The 23,001-nt window shown below is 44.6% G+C and overlaps 1 protein-coding gene across 1 annotated transcript in view; it reads right to left on the bottom strand.

The window, feature by feature from the left end:
* The window catches only part of DIPK1C (divergent protein kinase domain 1C), a 180,317-nt gene that overhangs the window by 102,630 nt on the left and 54,686 nt on the right, over positions 1-23,001 (bottom strand). Inside the window, exon 2 of the mRNA XM_063924970.1 lies at positions 9,837-10,514. Within this exon, the coding sequence (XP_063781040.1) occupies positions 9,837-10,514 (678 nt within the window). The remainder of the gene's footprint in view (positions 1-9,836; positions 10,515-23,001) is intronic.

The raw sequence follows: 23,001 nt of genomic DNA, 5'->3' as shown, positions 1-23,001 counted from the left end.
ATGTACAGTACTTACAAAGTAATAAGGATCAAATAGGGTTAATGTTACCTAAAGGATAAAAAAAAAAGGACAGACTAGATGGGCCAAGTGGTTCTTATCTGCCATCAAATTCTATGCTTCTACGTCTCCAGGATGGTTAAAAACAATCGGTTGATGAAGACAGATCGGTAAGGTGGAAAACTTTTTGTACTTGAGAAACCTTGAGCATGTTGGGCCACCTATACCACCAATACCTCAAGGACTAGGGGTGTCTCTGTGTTGTTTTGTAAGCATCTCTTATTTTAGATAAAGTGTGCATCAATATAGTGTGAATGTATAACTATTTTAAACTCATCCACAATATTAATAATGGTGGAATATGTTCCTCCCCTATATAATGGTGATGTACTTGTGAAATGCAGTGAATTTATTGCCAATTTTCCTGACACCCTTGTGGTGTACTTAGGAGACATTAGCAATGTCCTTAAAGTTGATATGGACTGGTGGGCAGAAAAGAGGACAACTGAGACTAATAGGAAAGATCAATTTCACTTTGAGTACTCTTTTCCAATCTTCCTTCTGCCTACAGATATGAAATCCTAGCAATATACTGACACTTCAGCTGAAGGATAATTCACTAAATGATGAATTTAGGGGGTCATTCCGACCCGTTCGCACGCAGCGGTTTTTCGCTGCGGTGCGAATGGGTGCGGAATGCGCATGCGCGGCAGCCGCTGTGCACGTGCGCGTCGTTGCCCAGCGACAGAGGTCGCCAGGTTACGTCGCGGCTACCGACGGCAGTGGTTGCAGAGGCGACCGCTAAGAACATTGACAGGAAGGAGGCATGGCAGGGCGGATCTGGACCGTTGGAGACCATTTTCGGGGAGTGGTGAGTAAAACGCAGGCGTGTCCAGGACAACGGAGGGCGGAGGAGTGACGTCAAAGCCAGGCCCATCATAGCTGGATACATCGCACAGGGTAAGTATGTCCAGGGCTGGTCTACTTCTGCTTGAAAAAATTTTAGCTTAGCAGGACTGCACAAGCGATCGCAGCCCTGCTAAGCTAAAATACACTCCCCCATAGGCATGAACTATTGATCTCAGCAGCAGCTAAAAGTTGCTGGCTGCGATCAACTCGGAATGACCACCTTAGTTCTAATCCAAAACCAGTGGAAACCATCCATGATCGCTGCCATGATGCTGTTAAAAAAACAACTATTTATCATACTTTGGATTTCAGCTTTAGCTGAAACTTGATGCTGATGTCAGTTGGTTTTTGCAGCTATAAATGTCATCAGTTTTAATGTTTGAGTGCAAAACTGACAGCAAATAGATGTTCAAAAACGAGGGAAAACTGAAGCACTGCACAGATCCGTAAAATCTTTGCAGGCTTCATTAGTCTAAAATGTAAATAAAGAGTTACAATGAAAGGATATTTTGTACTTCTTTGCTGGCGTGCAGATGAGTGGGTTTTGTTGGGCAAACTGGTAAAATTAAACTGACTGTATTTTCTATGTCGATCAACAATCAAACAATGGGTGTGGTTCATAGGGTCGACCACACTTAGGTCGACAGTGTCTAGGTCAACCACTATTGATCAACAGTGACTAAGTCAACACACAAAATAGGTCAACACAAGCATTAGGTCGACATGTGTTTTTTTTTTTTTTAAATTGGTGTTGTTTTCTTTGTAGAGTGACCGGGAACCCCAATTAGTGCACCGTGTCCCCTCGCATGGCTTGCTTCGCTCACCATGCTTCAGGCAAGGTGCCTCGCTCCGCTACCCCTGTGCTCGGCACAGGTAACCATTCCCTGTTGTAGTCCACTTGGATTGTAAAGTATGAAAAAGTTCAAAAAATGAAAAAATTATGTTAAAAACTCATATCGAACTTTTGTTATGTCAACCTAGTACACTTCGACATAGTTACCATGTCGACCTAGAAACCCTGTCGACTTAATGCATGTCGACCAATAGTGATTGACCTAATGACTGTCGACCTAAGTGTGGTCGACCTAGAGACCAGATGCCTTGATCAACAATCAGGGGAGTGGATAGATAAAGACATCTGTGCAAAAAATCCCTTTTTTGGAAATATGAATTCAATGGTCTGTCTCCACATGGATTAAACAAAACAACTGATTTACATGGTATTATTCATTTATTGTCTGTCTGGGTATATCAATTGTTTTTCTGCATCATATTTTAAATAGATAAAAAAAAATATTTTTCTCTCTTTGGGGGAATTCAATTAAACACGCTGCTAAATAGCATGTGGAAAGCCAGGAATACCTGTAAACTCCCAACTAGAGGATATCGGCTTTTACCCTGCTGAGGTGCAAGCTGAAATTCGACAAAGCTAGTGCTGTGATATGAATTGCTAACGTACTGCCCGCACTAACAGCATCCTGTCCGCCACTTAAGTCACAGAATGGCATTTACTACAACTAAACTGCACTCTTTAGGCGTGGGAATATACATTTCCTAACTTAAGTGCATTTAATTGAATTCCCCCCAAATATGGTTTGTTAGAAATATAACCCTCCATTTTTTGTTTATTAATATTTTTCTTCTTGTGACTTCTGTTTTCTTTTATGTTTAATATTTTTCACATGATAAAGGGGGTTATTCAGGTTTGTTAATAAACCAAAAAAGCAAAACCATGCTGCAGGTGGGGCAGATGTAACATGTGCAGAGAGAATTAGATTAGGGTGGGGTGTGATCAAACTGAAATCTAAATTGAAATTTAAAATGAAGCAGACAGTATTTACCATGCACAGAAACAAAATAACCCGCCCAAATCTTTGCAATTCTACTGTACATTGTTTTGCCTATATACAGAAAAGGCAGGCATTGGCTGTACAGTTTGAACAAGGGGTTCCCCTATTACTAGATGCACCGATTAAGGAGTTGCACTCTGTAGGTCCCAGCAAATTGATTTATTTCCCATACTCCTACAAGCAAACTCTTGTATGTTATGATACATATTAGAATGCACGGGGAGGCCAATCTTGTTCTTTTCTGTGATGATGACTGAGATATTACTGTATGTTGCAAAGCACCCACAACTCTGTTTCACTTAAATGATTTTAACAGATACAAATAGTTATTCTCCATAGGTTGTATTTGCCTTTAGCACATAAAGCAACATTTGGGATAATCATGTTCTGTGCTGCCAAAATTGTGCAGAAGAACTGACATGTATATCATCCTATATCTTTTGCGGCATTGTCCAGAAATCCATGACTATCAGGTTACAGTCAGCTGAACAATTAGAAATTTGTGGGCCTCCACAGCCGTTATTAATTTTATGCCCCATAATAGTGCCCTAGTTCATTTTCTGAACCGTAGTAGTGCCCTAGTTAATATTATGCTCCATAGTAGTGCCCTAGTTTATTTTATGAACCATTTTAGTTACCTAGTTCACATTATGTCACATTGCAGGGCTTCCAGTACACATTAGGCCACACAGAGTCCCTAATTCATATTATGACATACAGTGTCCCTAGTTCATATTATGCCACATTATGGTGCCCTCTGTATTGTGCCACTTTAGAGTGCCCCCCAGTTTAAACTGTGCCATGTTACAGTGCACCAGTTCATATTATGCCATATTTGGCAACAATAATGGGCCTCCATTTCAAATGATGCCACATTTCAGTGCCCCCTTTCAATTATAACAACCACTACACCCGCCCCTCACTGAAAAAGTAATGTCACACAATTCAGGCTTGCCAATGGATCAGACCCAATTGCAAATCTGGGAAATTGGTATGCAACTTTATAACCTGGATCTAGGCCCCCCTAAGTCTCTGAGCCCCATAGCAATGGCACCATTTGCACAAACTATAGTTATGCCCATGGTTACAGTATTAGACTGCCTCAGAAATATTGGAGTACACACATAGCTGTTTTTTCCTGCAGTGTGTGTGTTTGTACTCCATCTTGACTGTATGCAGGCCCGCCATCAGGGAGGTGCTGCGGGCACAGCTGTCCCGGGCCCGGTCTCTCTGAAAGAGAGGGGAGGACCCGGTCTGCACATGCCACTGCCCGCCCACCAGCCGCCGCCTTCCGTCCGCCGCCACTGCCCTTGTGTGCCCAGTGCCCACAGTAGGCTATTGAATATGTCCCTCTAAAGATGGCCATCGCCTCAGAGGAGACGGTTATTAAAGATACTAGAGGAGGCTCTAGTATCTTTAATAACTGTCTCCTCTGAAGCAGAGGCCATTTTGGAAGGGATATTTTCAATAGTTTTACTAGAAGCAGGCTGCTGAACTGCCTGCTGCAGCGGAAGGGAAGGGTGGAGGATGAGCAGAACCCCTGACAACGCAATTATAACCCCATTACAGGTACTGGGGCATTTTAGCAATATGATAATGGGGGCATAGGAATTATTATTATTATTATTATTATTATTATTATTATTATCATAATATATAAATGTATTTTATTTATAGATTTTTTATTTTTATTTTATTTTATATTTTTTTATTTTTTAAATATTTTTGTTGGGGGGGGAGGCTGCCTATTTTTCCAGTCCAGGGCCCCATAATTTCTGATGCCAGCCCTGACAGTATGCATGATAAATTCATGCTGCAATACATTGTTAGTTTATGTTAGCTAAGGTGTTCATTGTTAGATTATAGGTACAGTAGCTGAAAAATCAACTGGGGTAGGGGATTGGATGACACTGGATAATAGTGTTGTAGGAAGTGAGAGATTTGTTTACACCAGTAAAAATTCTACAATGAGATTCAAAACATCAAACATAAGTGTTTTCACTCACATACAGAGTGTATTTAAACATTTATATCAGTCCTGCCAAAGTGGCGCTTTCAATCTGTTACACAAACACACACACACACTGTAAAATTCATCAGAAGCCATTTAACCTACCACTATGTTTTTAGTGTTTATACGGAAACCATGTACAGTACTCAGGGGAAACCCACAGAAAGAGGTTTAGAACAATAATAAAAATAGAGAATTAAGCCCCATGCTGAACAAGCTGGGGCTGTGTCACATTATGTATGACAGTTGAGCCCACAGTTTCCCTTTTATATTTTGACTAAGGGGGTGATTCAGACCTGATCGTAGCAGCAAATTTGTTAGCAGTTGGGCAAAACCATGTGCACTGCAGGGGGGGCAGATATAACGTGCAGAGAGAGTTTGATTTGGGTGGGGTGTGTGAAATCTAAATTGCAGTGTAAAAATAAAGCAGCCACTATTTACCCTGCTCAGAACCAATATAACCCACCCAAATCTAGCTCTCTCTGAACATGTTATATCCCCCCCCCCCCCTGCAGTGCACATGGTTTTGCCCAACTGCTAACAAATTTGCTGCTACGATCAGGTCTGAATTACCCCCTAAGTCCAGTCAGAATGGTTGTGACTTTTGCAGGAGGACACCATGCTAATCATCATCATTAATACATCCCAGGGTCAAGCACCTAGAGATGGGCAAGCCAAGACACTGGTGTGTGCCGAGTCACATGATTCAGCTCAGTGGAGTGGCTCGACACAGTGTCTTGGCTCACGGCTCATCTTCAATGCATCGCACTGCAGAGGGACTCAGAGCAGAGACAAGGGGGCAGATCCTAATCCCAGGAGTCAGGACTCATCAGGAGAGAGCCGTAGCCCGGGGGAGAGACAAAGGGGGGGGGGGGGGGTCCTGAGGCCGGTAGTCACTCAGGGCTCATCAGGAGAGGAGAGCCGTCGTTCGGGGGAGAGACAAGGGGGCGGATCCTGAGACCAGGAGTCACTCAGGGCTCATCAGGAGAGAGCCGTAGCCCGGGGGAGAGACAGGGGGGGTCCTGAGGCCGGTAGTCACTCAGGACTCATCAGGAGAGGAGAGCCGTCGTTCAGGGGAGAGACAAGGGGGCGGATCCTGAGCCCTGGTGTCACTCAGGACTCATTAGGAGAGGAGAGCCGTCGTTCAGGGGAGAGACAAGGGGGCGGATCCTGAGCCCGGGAGTCACTCAGGACTTGGCAGAAAGACATGTGGGCTGCGCTTTGCTGTATGTGAGTGTGTGTGTACTAGGGAGAGAGGCTGCTGCAGTGAGTATTATGTCTCGACACTTCAGCTTTTCCTGACTCAAATCATTCGAACATCTACAAGATTCGAGTCAGTGTGTTGAGACATTCACTAAGTAGCCATCTCTACAAGCACCCAAAACAGATATGCCTAATAAGTCTACTTGCAGTTTCTTCAGTCTCTACTATATAATAATTACATTAACATGCCTTTATGGTATTTCCAGAGGCGGATTGGGAACAAAAAGCGGCCCTGGAAAAATTTGTACTAGTGGCCCCACTTGGGCAGCACCAGAGGTGTAAGGTCTAGCCATGGGCCATGGCAGCAGCACCTTCCCCCCAAGGCTTTCCAGATAGTGGGCATGTCCAGCATTAAGGGGGAAGTTAAAAAGAAATAAAATTAAATATTATGAGCACATTATATGATACACCTTCAGAATTTAGGAAATTATATAATTCTTTAGAAAGATATATTTTCTTGCTTATTACAACCGTATCCCAATCACTATTCACTCAATCTTATATGTCAGCCAAGCAGGCAGACAGAGCATACACTAGATCATCTGCAATCACAGGCTAAGTGGCAAAGTCATTTTCATATATGCAAATTATTTTGCATTTTATTCATTATGTCTATAAAAGGGGACCACATGTCCTCAAACAAAACAGGCCCCACGGGTGCGTCGGCCCACCGGGAATCTTCCCTGTAAACTCTACGGCCAATCCGCATCTGGGTATTTCCCTACTCTTCCTTTTCCCAGTCCATCTCTCATAACATAAATGTAGGGATATGGATTTTTGGTATGCTTGATCAGTATGAAAAGTGTATTTCAGTAGAAAGTGAGGTTTGCATCCACCTCTAAATGACTCCCATAGTGTCTTAAGTTTAAAAATTTGATCCCAAAAGGAAGTATGGCAACTGTGTTTTTTTTGGGGGGGAGAGGGGGGGGGGGAGAGGGTTTGCACATATTCACCAAATCACAAATTAGTGCAGTTAGGATAGATTTTATAGTTTACGTTTGCTAATAAAAATGAAGAGCAGAAATGTAAATACAATACACACATTTGTATGTGCATCCTCACCATCAGGGCATATGCTGAGGTTTGTATTCCGATTTGGTAATGAAGCTGTCTTTTTTTGGGAGGAGGGCAATGAAAATGCAGGTACAGTAAGGGCATGTACAGGTAATTGCAAAGGGACAGATTTGCATGGAGACACGGCAGTATCACTTGCAATTGCCTAAGGCTGGTGCAATTACACAGTGACGACAATGATGATGTCAGTTGCCAGCACCTGCTAGTCACTGCTGGTTGTTTAAGGATATCTCATTTATCGTACCTACAGTATATATTGTATGATTTTGTTTGCATGTTTGTTTTTATTAAAATAAGATCTAATGGATGTTTTTACGTTTCTTGTGATAATGAGAAGGTTGCCTGAAAGTGTATCTGGGTTTAAGACTTAAGGGCATCTTTATATGTGTACATGGCACATGGGCATACATATTCCTTTTTATATGTGGTTTTGTAGCGCTTATTGTGTTGAAAGCATATATGTCCAACTCAGCTTGAGCCCCAAGAAGGAGGGTGGCAGACCTCTTGAAAATACATATAAAGGACATAATTTCTAGATTTAGAGGCTTCATTCTGAAGCAACCTTACATCAACCAGCCTGAGATCCAAAGGTTACTCTTCTGGCAAAAAAGCTGTGCCAGCCTAGTCACTGCTTATGCATAGCCACCTGACAATGTACAAAAATACAATTATTTACAGCAAGAAGGGAAAGAGAACGTAACCTGCTGGGGTGGAATCTAAAGATCCCTGTCTGGCTACGCTAAGCTTTTTGCAGCATGTTAAATCGCCCCATTTTAACATTCACTTGGAGAATTATGTAGACGGTACTGGTGAACAATTTATTCCGGAACGCAGGAGATATCACTGATGTCTCCAGCATTACCGTATTGATAAATAAATACTAAGGATGGGATGTACTCAGTGTCGGACTGGGGCATAAAGGGCCCACCGGGGGGGGATGCTGTTATAGGGGCCCATTCCTAAGGGTGTGGCCAGGCTCCACTGGGGCGTGGCCAGTCACCACAGAGGTTTGGCTAATCATTACAGAGTACATGTTCTGTTCCACTTGGTAAATATATAGTAAACCGTATTCTTGTGAAGTATAATGTAACAAAAGTATAATGTATAATTCAAGTGCACTAGGATAGAGTCTGGAACCTGATTCCTAGAGGAGGAGGAGGGCCCACAGGGTTGAGGCCCACCGGTGGTTTCCCCTGTTCCCCTATGGGCCAGTCCGACCCTGGATGTACTACACATTGCATTGTGGATACGATACATCCCACCACTTATTGGGCAAATACTGGCATTACTAATGCTGGTATGTACAATGCCGGTATCTCCAGATTGCATTGCCTACTGGGTTCCAGCTCCAGAATATATCACACTTCTGGAGCTTGGTAAACTATAGTTAAAAAGAAAGAGGAATAACCATAACGGCCGACATTAACAACAGATAAATTAGTCCTAAAAATAAGTGTAGGAGACCACTAATAGGTTGAGCTCGATGGACAAATTGTCTTTTTCCAACCTCAGAAACTATGTTACTATGTAAACTATGTTACTATATAGGGAACTAGGTACCAGCCTGTCAAAATTACAGAACAACATAACAGAAATATCACACTTGAATTGCTCTGTCGGGTACAAAACACTTAAATTCCCCCCATAGAAGTGAGGAGCAGCATTAGCCTTTTATTGTATAGGATGTTGCCAAAATGAAGTTTTGCCAGCAATTTTGTCGTTAGTACATCCCACATGGAGAATAAGTGTTCTATGGGTGAGTCATGGGTACGCATACTATTCACTGTTGAGTGTACGCAGAGATCTATCTGATTTCATCAGATACATGATAGGGCTGGTGTAAGTCTGCACTTACAGTGATGACGTTGAATTCCAGAAAAGGATGGGTAACCACATACATGCAGCCAAATCTGAATGCTGCCGAATATCCGCAATACAGCTGCATATGCAGCTTTCTTGTGTACATCTCTGAACCAGTCCTCTTATCTTCATTTATCCTTTTATCTGATGATTGGTTTTACAGTTCTATGTGCTATACCATTCTATACAGTATACTTATAGGGCCTAATTCAGTAAGGATTGCAAATTCTGCTAATTAGCAGAATATGCAATTCTTTGGATTGCATGCTGGGGGGCGCCCATCACAGGGCAAGGCCACCCAGCATGCTGACCGGCGCCTCCCTCAGTTCAACAAGCAGAAATTGCGAACGCATCACAATTTCTGCTTGTTAGCAGAAACTGAGCAAGCCTCCTGCCGGCGCAGTTTAGCTGCGCCCCCAGGAGTCCCGCCACCATGTTCTCGATCGCGGCGGCTGCATGTGACGTCAGGCAGCCACCGTGATCACGACCCCGACACTCCCCCGTTTGGCCGCCTCCGCCCCCCGTTCGCGCCGCACCGCCCCTGCAACGCTCCGTCTCCTCCGGGAAATGGAGCGTTACCTGCCCCACGACCACCTCTGCCTGATTGACAGGCAGAGGTGATCGCATTTTCTGCAGCCCCCCTGCAGAAAATGCAGGCACTTGCGCCCGCATCTTTTTCTCAATATTTGCGGTTGGATCGCTCACTGCGATCCAACCTGAATTAGGCCCATAATCCACTGTTTCGAGAGGAGTCAGCTATTTCAACTACACGTTAATTTCAAATAAAATGTTTTGTGCATGGGATAATAAGAAATTATTCTTTTTGTTTTCTTTCTCACTCAGTTTGTAAAAACAAGAAAGTGAAAACTTACAGTAAGGTCATTTCTAATGGCAAAGTTTTCCGGTTTAACATCACAAAGGTGCAGCCGGTGAGAGAACTTGTTGTCAAACTGATGGACCATGTCTAAAAAACTGATGGCGATATCAAGGAGAGCATTCATCCTTTGCTCACCTGTTCTGCACTGACCAACAACCTCCTCTAAGGAGAAGAGATTTTGCTTCCAAGAGTGTCCAGCACTCAGGAACTCTACTGCATAGAAGTGTCCACAGGTTCCAATTACATGTAGGACGTGTCGGCTGAAGTCTTGCAGCAAATTAAAGAGCAGATATTCTTCTTGCTGAAATAAAGACCACATACTGGCAAGCTCCACTTTCCAGTTCTGATGATTCTTCCTTTCAATCCAAATGGGTACTAGGGTGTTATTTGGTAAGTCCAAACCCAGGGCATTTTTAAATTCCACAGCTACCATGACTAGAAGTTCTGTATCTGTAAGGGTTCTGGGATCTGAATTGTCCAACAAGATAGGTGCTTGGAATTTAGAAAAAACGTCATTCTTTGACTTTAGGATTATTGAACTGCCTTGCCAGTCAGCTTGTATAACCTTTTTCCCCCGGCGGTAGTAAAGACAATGCTTATAAACCAACTTGTGCGTCACACAGAGATCTTCACACAGGTCTCCTGTCACAGCTCCATCGCTGTAATCATAACACTGGGGAAAGAAAATAAGAATAACTATATATCAGAAAGCCTAAACAGAGCATTGACATTTTTATATGAAAATCTATAGCTATATATAAAGAAACCAGGGTCCCTTATAGTTACTGGATGGACTAAGTCACCAATAACCAGCTCGTTTAAAGGAATAATTATAAATCAGACAATTACATACAATGTCTGCGGATGCTTACAGTGCAGTGTACAAATTGACAATCCAAATAGTTGGTCAGTGGAACTATGACATACAGTTTCTGCTGTGGCCATAACTAGACAGTTTGGTAGCCAGGGCGAAAAAAAATATTGGTGTCCCCTCATATTTCTTAACAGGGACATGATGCAAGTCCATATTTGAAATAGGGAAGATGTGCATGACTTAAAATGGGCATGGACTTATGAAGAAACAGCGTGGCCACACAATAGTACCCACAAATCAAATTACATCACATATTTAGTGCCCCTTACATTACACTGCATAGTAGTGTCCCTATTCACAATACACTACACAATAGTGTCTGTTATTCACATTACACCACACAATAGTACCTTATTCACATTACACCACACATTAATATTATGCTACACAATAGTACCCCTTATTAACATTACGCTACACAGTAGTGTCCCTTACACATTGTGCCCACACAGTAGTAGTGCTCCTTACACATTATGCCCACACAGCAGTAGTGCCCCTTACACATTATGCCCACACAGTAGCAGTACTCCTTACACATTATGTCCCAAAGTAGTAGTGCCCTTTCACATTATGTCACACAGTAGCAGTGCCCCACACACATTATGCCACACAGTTGTGCCCCTTACAGATTGTGCATACACAATAGTAGTGCTACTTACACATTATGCCACACAGTAGCAGTGCCCCTTACACATTATGCTACACATTAGCAGTGACCCTTACACATTATGCTACACATTAGCAGTGCCCCTTACACATTATGCCACACAGTAGTACCCCTTACATTGTGGCCACACAGTAGTAGTGCCCCTTACACATTATGCCTACCCAGTAGTAGTGGCCCTTACACATTATGCTACACAGTAGCAGTGCCCATTACACATTATGCCCACACAGTAGTAGTGCCCCTTATACATTGTGCCTACAGTAGTACTTCTCCTTACACATTATGTCCATGCAGTTGTAGTGCCCCTTACACATTATACCCACACAGTTGTAGTGCTCCTTACACATTATGCATTAGTGCCTGGCCCAGCTGAAGAGGGGAGCTGCCCAGTGGTACCACATGTTGTTGGGGGTAGAATCAAATAGTAGTGGCTGTACCTGGTGTGGTATGCCACCCTGGGCAGTGCCTGGCCTGGAGACTCAAACAGCAACCACTGTTACTGGCACCACTGTCCAGCACAACACAGCACTACAGTGATCAAACTCAAAATGAACTACAGTTACTGCCCAGGGCAGCACACCACACATGGTACATATAAACATAGATTTTGATGGCAACTAAGAACCACTTGGACCATCTAGTCTTCTCTAAACACATGTACATACACACACCTACAGGGTTAATATTTGCTGGAAGCCAATTGACCTACTAATATATATTTTTCAATTGTGGGAGGAAACCGGAGCACCCGGAACAAATCCACACAAGCAAAGGGAAAATATACAAACTCCACACAGTTAGGGCCCTTGTGGAAATTAAACCCATGACCTCAGACAGTAATGCTAACCATTACACCATCTGTGCTGTCCATATTCCTCATATTGGGGGTAATTCCAAGTTGATCGCAGCAGGATTTTTGATAGCAATTGGGCAAAACCATGTGCACTGCAGGGGAGGCAGATATAACATGTGCAGAAAGAGTTAGATTTGGGTGGGTTATTTTATTTCTGTGCAGGGTAAATACTGGCTGCTTTATTTTTACACTGCAAATTAGATTGCAGATTGAACACACCCCACCCAAATCTAAATCTCTCTGCACATGTTATATCTGCCTCACCTGCAGTGCACATGGTTTTGCCCAATTGCTAAAAAAAATCCTGCTGCGATCAACTTGGAATTACCCCCGCTGCTCATTCTTCTTTGGCTGGACAATAAATATGGTATTTCCATTGAAAGGAAATGCATGAGTGTGTCCTCATAACTCACTCAGACTGTCAGCAAAGGACACATATAAAGTACCAATTTTTAATATACTGCTAATATGCATATTTTTAATATGCTACATCTTGTGGAGAGACAAAAAAACAACTACAATTTGGCATAGTAGAATAAGAAATGAAAAGAAAAAAGTTATTTATAGTAAAAACAAGAATAAAAAAAATAAAAGGTTTCTATCCACTTAAAAACAAACTTGCTTTGGTGTTGAAGGGGTTAAAGCTGTAGAACTGCATACAGTATATTTACCTGTTTTTCTGTTTAGCTGTGTTGGGGTACATTTTTAATTCCAACAGCAGTGAGCTGTCGCTATTGGCCCTCGCCAGAAGTGACATGCCCTTCAGCCTCTCCATGAAGCCGAAGGACACATGGCCGGTGCCCCAGTCCTCCCACTGACAGGCCTCCTGCAGTATAGGGCCACCAGGATGACTGACATCCAGAGACATGTGGAGGTCTACATGCTGAATGAGGACCAGCAGTGGGAGGACTGGGACACCGGTCAGCAGGGCGCCGGCCTCTCCTGACACCCGACACCCACTCAGCAGAGCCCCAGCCTCTCCTGAACCCAGTAGCCAGTGAGCAGGGACTTGTTCCAACCCCCCACGCAGCTGGCTGATCTGGTTTTCCTTACACTTATGCATCTGCCAGCAGGCCAGATCCCCGGGTTTTCCTGACACCCGTAAATGCTTATTCTGTCCTCAGCCTGGACCACGGGCCTGATCCTCAGACTCCCCTGTCAGAAATCCCTAGGTCTCTACAGGAATTATTCCTGCGAGGGCAGTGGTTCCAGTGCGGCAAGGGTGCTGGGAGTCTCTTCTAGGTACAGCCACTACTATTTTATTAGACTTCCTTGGCTGCAGGTGGCACTACCGGGTGGTGCCCCTCTCATCAACCTGTGCACCTGGCGAGTACCAACCTGGAACCCAGTGAAAGCTATGATGTTCCTTCCCATATAATTATATATAATGTGAAAATGATCACATACACTGGATTAAAAGATTCAAGTAGTTCCTTTATTGTCAAGCAGGTAACAGCAGCAGGTTAGTTTCAGACAGCATCGATAGCATGACAGTTCACAAGCAAGTTGTTGACACATCCATATGTCTTCCTACCGTAACCCCACACCCATAGTCAGGGGCGTTTTAAGAGAGCACACAGAACAAAGAATATTCCCGCACCAGTATTAAAGCACTTTGGTAGTAGATGTTCTCATTCCCTTGTGATCAAATTGTGTAATGTCCACGTATTACTTTCTTGAATTCAGGAGTGCTACCCTTGGCCTAGGGATACATGACAAAAACATACAGAAAAAGAGAAGCCATTTTTGGGTGCACTGAGAACTTTACATTCAAAAATAAAGTTTTTTAAAGATAAAACGTATCCTTTATTATTTTCCTTTAAAAAAAATTTTTTTTTTAACAGCAATATGAAATAATAAAAAATTAGAAGATAAGATAAGTGAAGAAGTATAGAAGATGTGATATTAAAATAAATTTTTCTCATCAGAGACTGCCGTTGCTATATTCAATATAGGCCTAATAGCCCCCACTGCTTATTCAAAGCTCCTAAAGGTGGGATTCTACTTGTTCTCAAGTGTTGTCATGCAATATTGATCAGTGTTTCCCACCTTACTGTTATAGGGAGGGTCTATAATCACATCCACTGTGTAGTTATTTTCTCATTAATCTAGAATATCTTGAATATGATTTTCCCCCTTTAAATGCAGCTTTGTTTATAAATACATGTATCTATTTAGTAACATATCTTTTACATATGCAATAGATACAGTGTGTATATCCTTAAATCAATGCTATCGTGCTCCTTATACTTATACTGATACTGTTTCCAGAACCACCACTGTTATATGGAATGCAATACACTGTGTATGTTCTCTTCACAGAATATTATTCATCTGAAATATCATGTACCTCTTTGCTGGAATAAAGCTTTATTTTAACACTTGTGTCTTTTTTATAACATGTCTCTTTACATGCAATAAATACACTGTGTGTGTGTCTCGATTAATTCCATTATGCTCAAACTTTTCCTAGAGTCACCTCCTCCCTTTCTGAACACTGGCTCCAATGGTGTTTGAATATGATGTAGGGTGCACTATATATCTCTCCAACTTATTTATAGGTATATGTATATAACCAAATTTCCAACATTAGTGGATAATTGCACATCCATACATCAAATTTTTAATAATTTAAAGAGTTAACATTCTCCTCTTATACTCAATGCTGGCTGTAATATACTGCTAAATATGTTATTTCCATATCCTGTAGCTATTACCTACACAACATTAATAGTATCTCAAGCTCCTTAGTTAAATCTTAGACAGTGAGTAGTGGCTCAGCATTAATGGTACATCAAGCCCTTTAATCAAATTTACAAAGAGTGATGATTTATTAGTGGGCAGTTATATAACTAAAATGTCCACCAATTGACACATATGTATTTTTTCCCTTTTAGTGTTTATAATGGGTAGATCTATCTACTTTGTTTCCATCCACATTCCATATACAGTGCTGCTAACTGTGGTCTGTTTCTATGCAGTGGCTTTTACCGCCCGCTGCACATTGCCGGCTATTTCTATTTTCAAGTGTGCTGTTCATGGCCGTCCCCGGCACCACCGCTGCGTGAGACCGGTGATGTTACTAGCGCTCTCACCGCCCGCGTCTCCACACAGCCGTGCTCCGGGTAGCCGCCGCGTGAGGATTGGATCTAGCTGGAGCTCTCACTGCCCACGTCCTCACACAGCGTCTCCCGGCCTGGGCCCGCGGTTAGGCAGTACAATCTATATAAGGAACATATATTTTTCCTATTGCACTGAATTAAGTCGGTAGTATAGCAGTTCAGTATGTTTTAGAGCATTATTTCATTTGCAGTGGTATTAATAGCAATCGTCAGTCTCTGTAAAAACGCCAACACACGTTTCACAGAGGCTGCTTCGTCAGGGCATCATTTTAAGAGGGGGGGGACCCACATTCAGCCTCCGTTGCGGGACCCCCTCTTCTCCTGCGCATACATAGGTCTCCCGGGGACACCTCCAGTGCGCAAGCGCAAATTACTCGGAAATTACCGGGACTCCGGAGGGGTAAGTATATTTTATAGGTGCAGGGGCCCATGTGCACTGCACACACTGCACCCATTATAGAAACGCCTATGCCCACAGCTTATAAGCAGACTGGTTCACCATCGGAAGCCCTGTAGATCTGCACTGACACAACTTTAAAGGCAGATGTCAGGTGCTGTTAATTAGCCTTGTACATGGCTTACAGCTGATCCTAGGAAAGCCTGAAGAGGATATCATTATACCATGCTGTTTACTGCTCCATCTCTGCACAAACCTGCTGCTCCACATTAACCTCATGTGAAAGCACACTGTCCCTGTCACTATATATATATATATATATATATATATATAGAACACCTGGACACAGGTTTTAGTCATTTAGTTGCATTAACCTTTATTTTAAATAATACATTCCTAAGCAGTTATACCCAGAACCAGGGACGTCACTGCCCCTGGTGACACCCAGTGCGGGAGGTCGCAAAATGGGGGCGTGGTCTAGCACGAGAGACCATGGCCTGGTGGCCAGGACCCCGTTTTTGGCACTCCAGGGGATTAAGGAGATGCTGGCTGACCCCTGGGGAGAGTGCCTCTATGCCCCATACATGCCCAGTCCATCCCAGGGTCCACCCCTCCTCAGCCTGTAGCTTGGAGCTTCTGTCACTGTGTCTCTCACCTTTGTGAGACGAGACATGGTGCTCTGTGCCCAGTCTGCATGTGAGTGTACGCGGCGCTGCCGGTCTCTTTCTCTCACGCAGCGGCAGGTCTCTCGCGCACAGGCTGAATTCGGCATCCACTGATTGGCCGCTGTGCTGGCAGCTGCAGCATCATCCGAGCACGGGGAGCCAGCTATGCAGCGCTGGCTCCAGCACAGTGACAGGAGCCAGGTGATGCATGTATTGTTACAGTGCATCACCCGGCTCCTGTCACTGAGCAAGAGACGGCATTTTGTTGTCACCACTCGGTGGGTGACACCTGGGTGCTGGCCGCACCCCACGCACCCACCTTGTGACGCCACTGCCCAGTACCTTAAGTCACATCATCTTTCATTTAAATCACACATTTCAAAATACTGTCATACCCAGGATTTTAACCCATGAGCTTAATGTGTGCCTTAAATAAAGGAGCATGTGACTAAAGGTGTTTGGGGACGTGAGGGGGAGATGGGGGCGGCCAGGTAATGCCTGGGATTAAAGAGAAGGAAGTTGTACGTGAGATTGATTAAAACAAAAAATTGACAGGTGCTACAGAACAGCGCCCCTGCCTTGCGGTGCCCTGTGCAGTGGCACGTGTTGCCCCACCCTGATATCTGGTTTATAGGTGTCAATAAAGGTTACAAACCTGAAAGTATTTAATTGTAATAAATCTGGTCTGATGATTAGTGACAGCAATATTAAATCCTCCAATACTGAACAACTGACTTTAGTTTCACCATTCTATAAAATGTTTGTTCTTCAACATACTAGAAAATAGAGCAAGCAACACCATTAATTAAAGCTGGACTTTAAAAAGAATGTTAAAATACTATCATTTATTTCCCTATATTTTTCTATTGCAACATTGCTAAATATATTGTTTTATCTATTGGTCTTATTATTATGCTTTTCAGCGATACTAAAGGTCGATTTTTATTGGTTTCTCATAACCATGTGCAGACTTACATCAGCAAAACCCAATATGTTAAACAATCTTGATTTGGCAATTTTGACCCAAAAAGGATTGGAATCGGTAAATGTGGGATTGCAATGTGTAATATTTTGCCAATCAGCTGAGAATCACCAATCATCAGAATTCACTGATCTGCAAATCGGATCAGCCATCAAGGATTTGCGTGATTGGTGTACCACATCTGAACTGCACCTAGATTAAATTAGAAACAAGGATGCAAAGAATCAGCAGCTGAAAATCCTAACAGCAACAAAATGTAATACAAGCAGGGCCGGAGTATAGGAGAGGCGACAGGGGTAGTCATCCCAGTGCCCCCACACACTTTCCCCCTAATCAGCCACCGGCACTGCAAAAAAAAATTGGAATACAGCATTTAGCTGTGTTTCTAGTCTCCACCTTCTTCGGCTGCCAGGAGCTCCTCACTCTACAAAAGTCAGTCTTGCGGAAAATCTGTCCCACCCACGGTCACTGTGATTAAGTAGGGGATTCAGCGCACTCTCCCAGCGGCTCCCTGCTCCATCTCTGGCTGAATATAGGTAATGTGTGCGGCTGTATGCTGTGTACGGTGCGCAGCTGTGCGACAGTCTGCAACAGAGTGCTGTGCGGCAGTGTGCGGTGTGCAGGGCGGGGGGTGAGGGGGATGTGGTGTAACATCAATGTTATTCGTGGGGGCCCCCACAACTTAATTTCCCAGGTCACCCACAAGCCTTAAACTGGCATTGAATACAAGCAAAGTTAAACACAGTTTAGACAAGTAGGGGTGTTCTACAGGCAAAGCTCCTCTTTAAAAGTCTTGACACCCCCTTCAAGTTTATCCTGTAGTTCTTTAAATTATGTAATCTGCTACTAAATTATGTGCTTCACTGACCTGAAGTACAGAAATACCATTTAGTATGTTCTACTGATGCATGTTTTTCCAAGATAAGCTTAAGGCAAAATTGTTTAATGCATCCTGATTAATTTAGTGAAAGAAAAACAGTATGTTAAAAATGGCACATTTCAGGATATATATATATATAGAGAGAGAGAGAGAGAGAGAGAGAGAGAGAGAGAGAGAGAGATTTGTGAAAGAAACAGTATAAATTGGATATGGGTGTAAAAATGCAGGGTTGTGGCTGGAGAGAATTCAGGCCAGGTATTTCTTAAGTCCAGTGTTGAGAATCAGCTGATTGCAGGAACCTGTCAGTTGCTGGTAAAGTGGCTTCAGAGACAAAGAACATGGCTCCTGATGGTGGACAAGCTGCCCAGGTGATAGGCCAGCCCAACATTTTTCCGCACACTCCCATAAAACGGGCAGTTTCCACCCAAAAACACCCATAACACATCCGTAAGAAGAACCATCTCCATGTGACTGTTTAACCATCTTCTAACACTTTTCCAAGACATCTCAGGCACCATGCGTCTCCACAACGTGTTTGTGTGTACACTATATGCACGCATGCACTGTACGGGTTTTGGGGGGATTTTCGCACATGCACTGCAGTAAAAAAATCACTCACTGCCGTGAACATCACGTGTGACTCTAAATCAGGCCCTGGGTGTTTTGCTTTTAAAAGCATTGTCCAGTAAATAAACCCTGCATGATGAGCCAAAGAGTTTGATTAATTGGTCCATAAGACCGTCATCCAGTCTTCAGTCGTCCACTGCAGTGCATAATGGCCCATGCCTCTATCATTGCTGTTCTTATCCCATTACCTGTTTCCTAACAGAGTCTTTTCTAATGCTGAAATTTACAGTATATTTCAGTTTTAGCTGACCTAACCTTTTTTCTTAAACCTTTCACAGTTTACTGCTTACCTTTGTGCAGGGGCTGGCTGGGCAGGGGGGCAGGGTGCCATCTGCCCCCCCAGGCCAGTGCAATTAAGTGTACCAGGGCCACCTGACTGCAGATTCCCAGTGAAAAGCTGGGCCGCTTGCTTGAGTCTGCCCCCCATGCTGAAAGTTGCCAGCCAGCCCCTGCCTTTGTGCCATTTCAGGCTATTGGCTGTACTTGCCTGTTAGGGCTATTTTATTGATGCATAAGAGGCTGACTTAAATAAAGCAGACATTTCAGATCTAAAAAAGATGCTTCTTTTAAAATGTAGTAGGAATGTAATAGCCTCCCGTTTTTAAAATGTTCTAGCGAGATTGAAGTTACCGCATGGACTTAAAATCACCAGAAACCAGCCGGAATCACTCTACTGGATATATATTTCTGTCCTGATTTTTGACATATGAAACGTAAAAGTCAGCAGCTTTAATAGCATACGACTTGTACAAAGTGGTGCCCCTGGCCGGCGAGGTTGCTGAAATTGCATGTATTTTGTGCTAAATGTAAACATATATAACATACTTTTATTAAATCCCCTCCATGAGAGTCCCAGATGGAACAACTGCCTCCAGTGCAGTACATTCCATTCGCTCATGTCCTACACCCTGCTGTTTAAAGCTACAATTTGTGGCATTTTATAGTAGTATGTGGGACTACATGGGGGAAGGGAGGGTTAGGGTTAGACACCAAGCAGGCACCAAGTCTGAAGTTGCCTCACCCCTTACTGTTTAAAGTGAACCTCCCTGCCGTCCAGTTCAGTTTGGAAGTGAGAGGCACCGGAAAAATGCCCACCTGTCAGGAGACCGGGAGATCCCAACAAATTTTTATTTTTACTAACACCATCAGGTCAACTTCAGACTTTGGTGAAGGGCTTGGTCAAATCTTATAACCCATTCATTCAATATGAACTGTTCAATTGTTCTCTAGAACATCTTGAATCAAGTGTTTGTTTGAACAACACACCAGTATAACTATAGGGGATCAGTATGATTTGCTGATGGATGGGATGCCGGCTGTCAGTATACCGACAGCGGCATCCCATCCATCAGAATCCTGACGGCCCCCCATTAAGGCCCCTATCCTTCACCCTCCCCTGGGGGTACCTAACCCTAACCCTCCCTGCTTGATGCCTAACCCTAACCCTCCCTTGCCCACTGCCTCAACCTAACCCTCCCTGCTTGATGCCTAACCCTAACCCTCCCTTCCCCGCTGGCTAAACCTAACCCTCCCTGCTTGATGCCTAACCCTAACCTCCCCCTCTAAGTGCCTATACATAACCCTCCCTCCTTGGCCCCAAACCCCCAACCCCCCCCCCCCCCCCCCGCGCGCGCGCCCCGCACACGGCAGCGTCCCTGTGAGGACGATCGGGATGCTTGCTTTTGGGATGTAGACGCCGGCACTGAGCCCTCCTTCGGGATCCCGGCATCGATATATTGACCACCGGGATCCCAACCATTGGGAAGGTAACTGCTTCCCAAATAAATACACTGAAAAAAGCCACTTCCACATAAAATATGTTTTAAAAAAAGACATACACATAAAATAAATTTTGAAATACAAAACCACATAAAATAATTGAAAAAGTCAGATTCACATAGTACACGTCAAACTCTCCATGTGTCATTCCAGCCCAGGGCCGGATTATAGGTGGGGTGACAGGGGACACAGTATCCACTATCCAGCAAACCCCCCCCCCCCCCAGCTCCACACACAGCATCCCCCCCAGCATCCACACAGCATTCCCCCCAGTTCCAAGCACAATAGCTAGCATCCCCTCCCCACACACAGTAGCCAGCATCCCCGTACCTCCACACACAGCATAACATCCACGACCCCAGTATTCCCTCCTCCTCCACTCTCAGTCCCGCAGGCATATAGCATCTGAACCCCTCACCGCTCAGCGATGCCCGGTGCTGGGTCCCCCTCACCGCACAGATGACAGCGGCGCCTGGGTCCCCCTCACCGTGCAGATGACAGCGGAGGCACTTTGGTCCCCCTCACTGTGCAGATGACAAAAGTGCTTTGGTCCCTCTCACCACACAGATGACAGGCTCCCCAGGCAGGCTCCAGGCTCACCCCCTCCGCTGCGATCGTCTCCTCTGCCTGATTGACAGGCAGAGGTGGTTGTGGGGTGGGAGGGGGTGTGCCAACGGCGTTAGAATGCCGTTGGCAGGGCGCGGTCCGGACAATGGAGGTGTGTCTGGACCTTTGGGGGGGCGGGCCACAGCGGCTGCGTGACGTCCCACGCAGCCGCTGCGACCCAGATGGCGGCAGATTGCGACCCAGATCCCTGCCAGCACACAGGAGCCGCGCTGATAGGGAGCTACTCGCCAGGTACAAAAGCGCTTTTGTACTTGTGCGGAAGGGGGGGGGGCAGGGCCTGAAATGCGGGGTGGACTAGCCCTGTGCTGGGCGTCCCCCCACTTGTCACAGTAAATGATCGTAGATGTGCTATATTTTGCACATCTACAATCAACTCTGAATTACCACCATAGAGCGGAGCGGTGCCAGTGCCTCCCAAGCCTCCCGTGAAGGAGGCAGGCTGTTAGTGGGAAGGCTGAGATAGGTGCCGAGTGTGGGAGCCACATCACCTGAATGAGAGCGGGAGCCGCATCACAACAAGGAAAGAGCCGCGGGTTGGCCATGTCTGACATAAAGCAGCACTACCTTACATGTTGCACGTTTATAGACTGTGTGGAAAACCAACAGCACTTTGTTTTAATGTTCTTGCCATGAGAGGCATGGACCCTAACGCTATGTGGGATTTCTCTATTCATTTTACTTTGTTTTAAGACTCGTTAGGTATGGTATGCCGTGCTAGTGTATTTCAGCCGCTCAGTAAGAAATTTTGACAAGAAATGGAATTGCAGTTTTACCTGCAACTCAGTGTGTAAATAATGAAAAAATAAATAATAACAAGTAAAAAGTACAAATAAATAAAAATAAGTAAAAAGAAAGTAGTGGGGGAAGGGGGTGAACGGACATCCTCAGAACAATATTAAAACAAGTAACACGTAAAAAGTGGTCAAAGGACCTAATGTTTACAGCCTTTTTTGGAAAAGGTGTGAACCAATGTGCAGGTCATCCAGGACTGGTCACCATTAAACAGGAATATCCAACAGTTCAGGTATGTTAATATTTTCCTACCTTGCCCTGAGCTAACTTCCCTGTAGGAGCGCGGCTGTTGTAAGCTGCAACTGCTGATGGCGTCAAAAACCAGAACCGGAAGTGGTAAGTCCGTGATCCCGCTGGCCTCCTGATGCTCCTCTGCAACTGCTCACTCAGCATCCAACGCATTTAGAATCACCTGGATTCTTTGTCAAGGATGTTTGTCTCAGGGTAATTCCTAGTTGATCGCAGCAGCAAATTTGTTAGCAGTTGGGCAAAACCATGGCCCTCATTCCGAGATGATCGTAGCTGTGCTAAATTTAGCACAGCTACAGCTACGATCATTCACACTGACATGCGGGGGGGATGCCCAGCACAGGGCTAATCCGCCCCGCATGTCAGTGCCGGGCCCCCCCGCAGAAGTGCAAAGGCATCGCACAGCGGCGATGCCTTTGCACTTCCAGAGTAGCTCCCGACCAGCGCAGCTTTAGCGTGCTGGCCGGGAGCTACTCGTCGCTCCCCGGCCCGCAGCGGCTGCATATGATGTCACGCAGCCGCTGCAGGCCACTCCCCGCATGGTCTGGCCACGCCTGCGTTGGCCGGACCGTGCCCACGAAACGGCGGCCAAATGCCGCCGTTCCACCCTCTCCCGCCCAGCGACCTCCTCTGCCTGTCAATCAGG

The sequence above is a fragment of the Pseudophryne corroboree genome, chromosome 5 (genome assembly GCF_028390025.1).
Source record: "Pseudophryne corroboree isolate aPseCor3 chromosome 5, aPseCor3.hap2, whole genome shotgun sequence".
In the NCBI taxonomy this organism is placed as follows: Eukaryota; Metazoa; Chordata; class Amphibia; order Anura; family Myobatrachidae; genus Pseudophryne; species Pseudophryne corroboree.
This window is presented reverse-complemented; position numbering and strand designations above follow the sequence as displayed.